The sequence below is a fragment of the Myotis brandtii genome, unplaced genomic scaffold (genome assembly GCF_000412655.1).
Source record: "Myotis brandtii unplaced genomic scaffold, ASM41265v1 scaffold454, whole genome shotgun sequence".
NCBI lineage: Eukaryota > Metazoa > Chordata > Mammalia > Chiroptera > Vespertilionidae > Myotis > Myotis brandtii.
Genome location: NW_005367354.1, coordinates 5,867,814 through 5,877,170, shown reverse-complemented (window position 1 = coordinate 5,877,170; position 9,357 = coordinate 5,867,814). Strand labels below are relative to the sequence as shown.

General features: G+C 62.2%; 1 protein-coding gene across 3 annotated transcripts in view; it reads right to left on the bottom strand.

Annotated features, from left to right (window-relative positions):
- Positions 1-305: 305 nt before the first annotated feature.
- SDC1 (syndecan 1) overlaps positions 306-9,357 on the bottom strand; it is a 22,220-nt gene continuing 13,168 nt past the window's right edge. For all 3 annotated transcript variants that reach the window (XM_005874944.2, XM_005874943.2, XM_014546693.1), the window contains exons 2-5: positions 4,697-4,778; positions 3,252-3,757; positions 2,526-2,661; positions 306-2,363 (exon numbers count right to left, since the gene is read on the bottom strand). In XM_005874944.2, coding sequence (XP_005875006.1) covers positions 2,194-2,363; positions 2,526-2,661; positions 3,252-3,757; positions 4,697-4,778 — 894 coding nt within the window. In that variant the 3' untranslated portion in view covers positions 306-2,193. The remainder of the gene's footprint in view (positions 2,364-2,525; positions 2,662-3,251; positions 3,758-4,696; positions 4,779-9,357) is intronic.

Below are 9,357 nucleotides of genomic sequence, written 5' to 3'. Positions count from 1 at the left end.
ATTAAAGCATAGTGATTAATCACAAAAACAATATGTAATTATATATGTGTCTTCCGATGGTCTTAGGCGACCCCTATGAAAGGGTCGTTCGACCCCCAAAGGGGTCGCGACCCACAGGTTGAGAACCGCTTATCTAGAAGGAGAGTAAGGCAGAGCCTCAGGAGAGAAGATGGTGAGGGCTGACGCAGTGGGAGCAGGAGGGACCGATGCTTCTTCACCAAGCCCAGTGCACAGCCCAGAGCCAGGCTACGCCTCACAGGTGACCGGGAAGGACATCACCAGCCCAAGAAGCGACCACACGGCAGCCCAGAATGACAAGTACCGTTTATTCGAGTTACACGAAGGGGCCCAGCCACAGACTCGGCACTGTCCCAGGGACCAGCAGAGATGAGCTCGGCCGCAGACCCCTTCCCCACCCCCGAGCCATGTCCAGTCACACATTCCAGGGCAGAAAGTCCCAGCACTGAGCACAGGGCACAGGTGCCCCTCCTGGGGCGGTGCGCCTGAGTCACATGTGTTCCCCCCCTCGGAGCAGCCGACAGAGCAGCTGGAAGGCTGTCAGATTAAATAAGCAAGTACAGGAGTTCCCAGAAGCCCGGCGGGGGGCCTCTGCTCCCGCAAAGGTGTGAGGGGGGCCATCCAAGGTGTCTGCGAGGCCGGCCTTGGCTCCGGAGGGGCCTCCGTGTGGCCGTGACCTCGGGTCAAGCTGTGCTGGGGGCACTGCCGCTTCGTTAACCGCTGAGGAGACGGTGCTTTGAGGTGCTTTGAGCTTGGCTACGTGTCAGAACTTCTATGACCTTGGCTGAACCAACCGACCTCCAGAAGGATATTAGCAAACAAACAAACAAACAAACAAAACCAGAGCGACTCTGGCCCTGGAATCCCACCCCGGGGCGGCCAGGGGGCGGGGGAGGGGATGAAGGCACGGAGCCCTGTTTCCCAGCATCGTCGTGGTTAGAGAAAAGGGTGGTCGCATCCGCTGGCCAGCAGAGAAGAGGCACAGGCAGCAGCGCTAACGTGACTACTTATATTACAGTTTATCACACCGGGAGAAGCTACTGTACAGGGAAAAACCCATTGGATTAAGTAGAGTTTTGCCAAAAGCAAAAGACTATCCCTCTTTGGAACATTCCGGATCCCAGCCAGGACAGGGCCGCAGGAGCTCATCGAAGGTGAGCCTGGCCCTCGGGAGGGGCTCGGTGCCAGGTGTGCCCGGGCCGCCTCTGGTCACCTCCCGGGAGAAAGCGTTCCCAGGGATGGTGTCAAAGAAAGAGCGGGGTCCGAGGGAGATTCCCAGGCCCACCGCCACCTCGGACCCCGAAGTCCTCCCTGGTCCCAGCCGGAGGTTCCAGGACACGATTCTCCCGTGGGCTCCCCACCGCGGCCGAGCTCCTGGGCACGGGCCGGCTGCTCAAAAGAAGTGACTGCCCGCGGCAGCCGAGGCCGGCCAGCCCCCGACGGGGCCGGCCAGACATCCCTACCCTGTTGCACACATGAGAGACAAACTCAAGAGACCACACATACACTCGGCCTCTATGCCGGCTTCCAGATTTGGTTCTAGTTTAACAACAACAACAACAAAAAGTCTTCTTAACCCTGATGCTGCGTCCTGACGGTAGATTAGGGAAGCAAGATGGGGGAGTAACCAAATCAGCGTAACTTACCTCAAAAGTAATAACGTCTACTGGGCTATGAACAAAGAAACTAGAGGAAACATGTGCAAAAACAAGTTGGTATCTAAGTCAGCCCTCCCCACAAAACCAAGCGAGCTCGCAGGGAGCCCCGAACTCCTCTCCCCGCCACTCAGCCGACGACGCCCCCAAGACGGTGGGTCTCTCCCAGTAAGTGCTACAGGGGCGCCAGCCCTCAGCCCCAGCGGGCCATCCAGGTCCACAGCAGTGGGGTGCCCCCCTCGCCAGGGCTGCTCCAGGTTGGAGAAACTGAGTCAGGCGGTGAGATGCCAGGTGCTGGCTGGGGTGAAAGGTCAGATGCGGAAGCCCTTGCGCCCCAGGCGGAAGTCGGAGAAGCAGAGGAGAGCCCCCAGCCTGAGCAGGACTCCGTGGGGAGGGGGCCGGAGGGGCTGGGAGCGTGGGGAGGTGGCCCGGTGCCCGGGAAGGCCGGCCTGCAGTTGTTCTTCACGGAAGAGGCAATCGGGGGCCTAGAGAGCGGCAGGGGGAGGGGAGACGGCTCCTGTCAGGCATAGAACTCCTCCTGCTTGCTGGGTTTCTGGTAGGCCCCGCCGTTGGCTTGCTTCGGCTCCTCCAAGGAGTAGCTGCCTTCGTCCTTCTTCTTCATCCGGTACAGCATGAAGCCCACCAGGCACACCGCGCAGATGAGCCCCACCAGGCCTCCGGCGATGACCCCTGGGGAGGCGGACGGAGGCCAGCTCAGCGCAGCTGCTCCTGGGCTAAGTGAGCAGCCGCCCCCACCCCCTCCGGGCAGCCCCCACACCAAGGCTAAAGACAGCCCCGCACCCCAAAAGCAGCAGTCTGCCCTCCGTCCCACCCACCCGAGAGAAAACTCACCTCCCAGCACTTCCTTCCTGTCCAGGAGGCCCTGTGAGGCCCCGGTGGCCCCGCGACCCACTGGGGGTTCCTTCAGCTCCTCTCGTTCCTCAGGAGACCAAGTTGTGCTCTCCATAGACACGTCGAAGGTGAAGTCCTACGGGAGGGCAGGGACAGGATCAAGCTGGCTGGCAGCATCCAGGTCCATGTCCAAAGCCAGAAGCAGATCAGGCCTCCCCAGTCACAGCCGCCACCAACTCAGACACGCCCATCCCCATCCCCGGACCTCTGGGACCTCCACGCCAGGCCCCTCCCGCCACATGGCGCTGGACTGTGGCGGAGATGTGTGCACGGATATAAAGTGCGAGTTTCAATAGGAAAATAAATAGGCTCGCTCTAGTGTGAAATCACCACGCCCTACAGGACCAGCACAGGCCCTGGTAGAATGGCGCAGCGCAGCAGGGGCCTTGCAAGCCTGGGGAGCCCTGGTGGTCTGGGAGGGCTCCTCCGCTCTGGCCTCATTGCTTTAGTCTGTCCCGCTCCCGGTCCAGCCGTGGGCGAGGGAAGGTGGGACCCTATGACCTTGTCTTCATGGTGGGGAACGGGATGTGCTCAGGGCACAGACTGCTGGGTATGCCAGTCAACCAGCCACTGTCCCCGCCCCAAGCCCTGTCAATAGGGGCCGCCAAGCCCACTGGGCACCCCTCCTCCCAGGAAGCACAGAGGCCCGCAGGGGCCGGCACTCACCTCCTCCCCAGAGCCCTCTCCTTTCGGGAACTGGGTGACGGTCCCAGCCTCAGCAGTCCGCTCGGGGACCCAAGGGTCTCTCTCCTCCGTGGCGGCCGTGTGAGGGTCAGCCGTGTGAGGGTCGGCCGTGTGAGGGTCGAGCGGGCCACGGCCTTCGGGGGTTGAGGTCTTATGGTGGTCAGGCTGCATGTCCCTGAGGGGATGCAAGGTGACAGGTGCCTGGGCAGTGGTGGCTCTGGTTGTCGATGCCCGGTGGGTGGTGGGGTGTGGTGTGGTCTCGCTGGGTGGCTGGGTGGTCTTTTCCCGGTCGGGAAAGCCAGGTTCCAGGTGGGCCAGGAGCACTGTGTCTCGCTCCTGGTCTCCCGCTCCTGCGGGCTGGATGGAGGTGGAGGCAGCCATGGTGTCAGCGTCGGTGGGCTCTGGAGCCGTGGGCATGACCGTCAGGAGCCCCATGTCCTTCCAGCTGAAGGAGGTGGTCTGTGACACGGTGAAATCTTGCAGAGCGCCTGCAGGGCCCAAGCAGAGCAGGTTGGGGTGGGGGAGGCCGCAGAACATCTCAACCAGCCAAGTTCAGGCTGCGAGGACCCCTGGGTGGGTCCGGTGCCCAGGCTAGCACAGCCAGCTCTTCCTCCCGAGAGGAGCTCTGCCCCTGGGGTCCAGCTAGCTGAAGCGGAACCTGACTCTGAGAAATGAAAAGACCTGCCTCTGTTTGCTGCCTGTGCCTCGGACGGCCTGGTCACTAAGGCCGCCTGGAAGAAACCTTCCCTGCACTGGCCGCAGCCGCTCCCTGGCTGGGGGTGTCCTCAGGGACCTGGGTCCCCGTGCAGGCACCTCTCTGGCCCCCTCCGTTCTCTCTGCAGAAAGGTCCAGGCTCCCACAGAGCAGAGGCCTATGTCCAACTCCCAGCCCCCAGGCCCCTGCCCAGACCACTTCCCCCAGGGATGGGCCTCAGCTCTCTTCTGAGGTCCAGCTCAAAAGCACCTCCTCTGGGAGGCCTCCCTGACCCCCTTTAGCTCAGGGATTTCATTTCCCCAGGGAGAGAGGGAAGAGGGAGGCAGGGGAACATTTATAAAGATACACACCCCACCAGGCTCTGCACTGCCTTACAGCTAGTTCCCAATGACCTTATGAAGTCAAGATATTATCCCCATTTTACAGATAAGAAAATAGAGGCTCGGAGAAGTCAAACAAGCTTCCAAAGGTTGCCCAGTGAGTAGAGAGGAGAGTAGGAGCCCACGCCTGTCTGCAGCGGGTGGCCTCCGGGGCCTCTGGGACCCACCACAGTCCCTCCTCCTCGCCAATACATGTTTTCCCCTGGCAACTCGAACCCCACCCTTCTTCCCCGGCATCTCCAATTGGGCCCAGCGAGGGGGCTGCCTGGCCACTGTCCTAGCCCACAGCCCACAGCCCGCTGCTGTCTTGGAGCGAGGCTCCTGCTAGCTCACCTGCACCCGAGCCGGAGAAGTTGTCAGAGTCGTCGCCGGAGCCATCCTGATCTTCGGGGGGCACATTTGCAGCCACAATTTGCTGGAAAAGGGATCAGAAACGAGTCTGAGTGGAGGCTTGCCAGGGTGCTGGGGTTCCGGGGCCCCGTCCTACTCACACACAGCACAGGAAGGAGCCCTGGTGGGTGTCTCAGGACTCAGCGCTGGGCAGGCTGTGGCCCCACACACACCTCCTAATGCTATGACAACACCGTCCCGTGTCAGTGTTGGGGTGCAGAAGCACACGAGAGGGGACTACGTCCTCGGTTCACGAAGCTCCGTCGGGTGGAAGAGCCCAAGCCTCAGAGAGCAGACAGAAGGCGCTGTTCCTGGAACACGGGCTGTGGCTCCATGGGATCCCACAGCCCAGCCCACACTGGGAATCAGCTCTTGGGGCCACTGGCCAGGGAGCTTCGGGGTCGAAGACTGGGGCTTTCAGGGCCCTCAGGAACAAGGACACAATGCCCTGGCTCCAGAAAGGCAGCCCCAGGCGCGCTGGGGAGCAGGATACAGGCACCAAGGGCCCTGCGTGGAGGGGCGGGGGCAGAGAGGGCACGGGCTGAGCTGTCTGTGCTGAGGCAGGTGTGGCCATGATGCCCCTTCCCACAGCTGACCTGATGTCCCAGCCGCAGGAAGGACCGGGTCAGGCCCTCTTGGGAACAGGTGAGGCTGATCTAGAGGGGCCCTGCACTAAGGAGGCACCTGCAATGGGCCTGGTGCGAACAGCCGTCCCAGGCATGCTGCCCGCCTGGCCCAGAGGCTGTAGGTGTCTGGTCCTGAGGCAGGGGCCCCACAGCAGGACCAGGGAGCAGGCCGGGGGGAGGTGGGACGCTCCACACACAGCCGAGGGGCAGGTGCAGAAACGCAGCTCCAAGAGAGCAGGTGGGGAAGGGAGGGCCAGCAGCCAGTTGGCAGGAAGGGTAGCTATGTGTCCTGTTCAGCAACAAGACTTTGACCCAAACAACCCTGTCATCCAGTCTGTTTTGAAAGGACCCAGCATCAGAGCCAGAACCAAAAAGAGGCAGAGAAGCAAACCAGCACAGGTCAGGTTTAGAGAACCCTTGGCCTTTGCCACTGCTGGCGGGGTGGCCCTGGGGACATGACTAACCCCCTTACAGCCTCAGTCTCCCCATCTGTGAAATGGGGCGATAGTCAAATCTCCATTCCAGGATTATTGCAGAAATCCAATGAGGCTATGCCCATGAAGAACCTCACAGAGCCTGGCCGGCAGTAGGCGCCCTGCCAACAATGGGGCTGCTGGAACCCAGCTCGGGGAGGCGGGCCATGGGACCAGTCTGGGAAGAGGTGAGATGGAGGTGGGTAGCGTTTTCAGGAGAAGAGGGGGCAGGAGGCCGCCGGTTCACAGGAGGCTCTGTGCAGACTTGTCAGAAGGCAGCCACCACTGGAGGCTGGGCTCCAGGGAACCGGCCTGCTTGCCAGGTCCTGGCCACGGCCACACGGCCACATGGTCACACGGCCTCACTCCTGAGTGGAGCCGATCGGGGAGGGACAGACAAGCCGTGCGGCCTCCTGAGGCTGCCTGGGGCGGAGCTGGACCAGGTGGGGGCTTCCCATCAGGGGAAGCTTCAGACACGTGTAGAAACCGTTGGGCTAGAAATACCACTGAGCTTCCTTTGAAAGTGCAAGACCCAAACTGTTCCTCCCCCCCCCCCCCCCCCCCCCCCCCCCCCCCCCCCCCCCCCCCCCCCCCCCCCCCGAAGAAAAGGGCTTTGGCCCCAGAAGGACCTGAGCTGTCATGGCCCATCTACAATGAACAGTGTCCCTGACCACCCCCTGCACCCCCAACCACATCTCCCGTCTCTACTGTCCCCAATGAGGCTTCAAAAACCGGTCCCGCCTCCGCAGAGCCCGTCCCCCCAAGCCTGTGTCCACAAGGCAGGTCCAGAGTGAGGACCCCCCACCCCAACAAACTCCCATCCAGGCCCAGGGCAGACTGCTCCCAACTGGGCAGCTGGGGGTGAGGACCCACCCACCGAGACCCTGTTCCACCCTTGCCCAAGGCCTCTGCCCACCCTCAGGCTGTCCTGAGAAGGCCCTGGGGATGAGCCAGTCCCCAGGCACCAACTCCCTCCCTCGGAGAGGAAGCTGGTTGTGGGACAGGGCCAGGGCTCCATCCAGGCAGAAGCCGTGGGGCCAGGCCCTGGTTCACAGATGTCGGAACTAAGCCTGCAGAGAACTCAACACACTGGGCACCCTACCCTGCCAACCTTGGAGGCACCACCCGAGACCCAGGCAAATGCCAGGGAGGCGCAGCCTCTCACCTACACAGAGAAGCCACAACAGGTTAGCAATTTCCCAAGAGGGCCGCTCATGACTAGATAAGACTTCGGATCTGCCCCATCCCTGAAAACAATTTGTCTCCTCAGCTCTGCCTGGCTTATCCCTCGGGGATCTTGTTTACACAACAAGCTCTTAAGCAAACACTTTCTCCACTGAAACCAGCTCCCAGGCCCCAGGGCAGCCTCTCCCTGCAGGGCAGGGTCTCCAAGGGGGGAAGGGCTACGTGGCCTCCTCAGTCCCCTGTTCCTGACGCCACCGCCACCGCCTCCTGGGAGGGCCTCAGCCCCCCGGGGAGGAAATTAGCAGAAACTGCTGAGCTTGAACTTGGATCGCCAGCTGCCAGCTGACTGGAGCTTGTGGTGAGACTCTGGTTTCACTCAGCAGTCCTCTGTGCTAAGCACGTGTGGCCTCATGGGGGGCCCTGCCTCTGACGCTGGTCCTCCCAAGAGCCCCCTTGGCCGGGACTTGGGGCTGCTCGGGGACAGGCTGGAACCCACCTGGGACGGGAAGAAAGGCAAGCCAGCCCATCCCTTTCAGGGGGCCCCTGCACATCTCTAAATCCCAGGAAATCCAGCTTTTCATACAAAAATCAAAACCCTTGTGGTCAATAACGGTCGGAACCGCCACATACTCAGTTTGTTCAAAGCCTGGACCAGTTTGCTCCTTCCCCAACCTCAGCACAGACCCTTGGAGGCCCACCCGCCTGAGAGGGCGAGGCCAGGGTTGGCTGCGGTGGGGCTGGGGGTCGTGGGGCAGAGGCTCGGAGACAGGAAAGGGTCTGAAAGCAGGCCGTGTCCGACGCTGCAGTCTCCGGAGCACCTGCTCTCCGCACCTGCCACCTCTGCCCCTCCCCACCCCCAGGAAGCACCTGCCTGGCTGGCCCATCTGTTTTAAGAGTAACTTGCCTGAGCTTTTCAACAGGGCCATTGGCTCCAGAGAGCGTCATTGAGCAAGAATTCCTGCCCCTGCCCCAGAGGCAGGGGGGACAAAGGTGCCAGCCCAAATGCCAGAGGTGGAGAGGGAAGGCATGGACCAGCACGGGGTCAGGGCTGCCAGGGGCTGAGTCCTCATCACTCAGCTGCCAGCCGCTCCCAAGAGCCAGTTGAGAGTCTGTGGCTAGAAGGCTGGCAAAGAAGCTTCGAGAAGCAGCTGCAAGCCAAGTCCTGGCAGCTCTCGCCCACACCAGCCACAAAGAGGGCCACCCTCCCGGGGGACCTCCGTCCAAGGGGAGCCCTTCCCGGGCCAGCCGAGGGGACCTGGGGCTGGGCTCCCCGCCAGAGCACCTTGGGCATGAAAGCTACTTGGCGGGGTCACAGGCAGGGCACCAAGTGGGCATCTCAGAGGTTCAAGGCGCTTCTAACTCTGGGGTGACCGCTCCCCGAGCCCCACACCACCCTATCAACTGCAGCCACCGGGTAGGTCCCTAGCCCTGTGGTTTCCAACCCGAACCCTGAGTCACGAACGTGTCACCTGCTGCTTGACTCCGTGATGGATAAACCACAGACCCTTTAAAAAGCACCACCGAGTCCATACGACCCTGTTGCTTTCCAGCCTCACGACGCTGTGTGAGGAGGTCAGGCTTTAATATGTAACAGGCCCTGGGAGCATCACCCAGGGGCTTTGGGGAGAAAGGCGGGTGAGAGATGGCTGGGTCCTGGTGACCTCCCAGGGCCCAGCGCCAGGCACCCCACTCCAGGAGGCTTCCGGAAAAGGGGGCTGCGGAGGCTGGGGCACAGAGAGACACCCTACAGGGGACGCCAGGGCCAGGCCTTGAAACCCCCAGGCAGGCTGGCGAGGATAAGACCCGCTCAGCCCGAGTCACGAACACAGGCAGCGCCAGGGCTCAGGTGCGCGGCAGCCCCGGCAGCACCCGTGGAAGAGGGCGCAGGGGTCTGCTGGCCACGGCTGCCCTCACCGTGGAGCTGGGGGGCACGGACCCCTATCCCCAGCAGCTCAAGAAGCAGGAAACTAAGAAGCCTCAGTCCTGATGCGAGGCTGGGCCTCCATCCTGCTCTTCCTCCTCCTCACCTCTCTCCTCCCCTCTCCCCCCTCAGGTGTTCCAGGCAGTGAACAGGGCTGGGAAGGGGAGCAAGGGCCTCTGGGACAGGACCAGAGCCAGGGCTGTCAGCGGGGAAAGGGCCCTCACCAGGCGGCTGCCCCCGGCTGAGGTCCAGCTCTCTGCTCCCTCGCTGGGTGACCCCAGCAGCTCTCTCCCTCGCTTTGGACCTTGGTTGGAAAACCCTAAACTGCCCTAGGGCTCTGACAGGCTGGCGCCTGGGAGCAGAGGCCCCGATTCCTGTCTTTGAGGCAGGAGAGCTGTG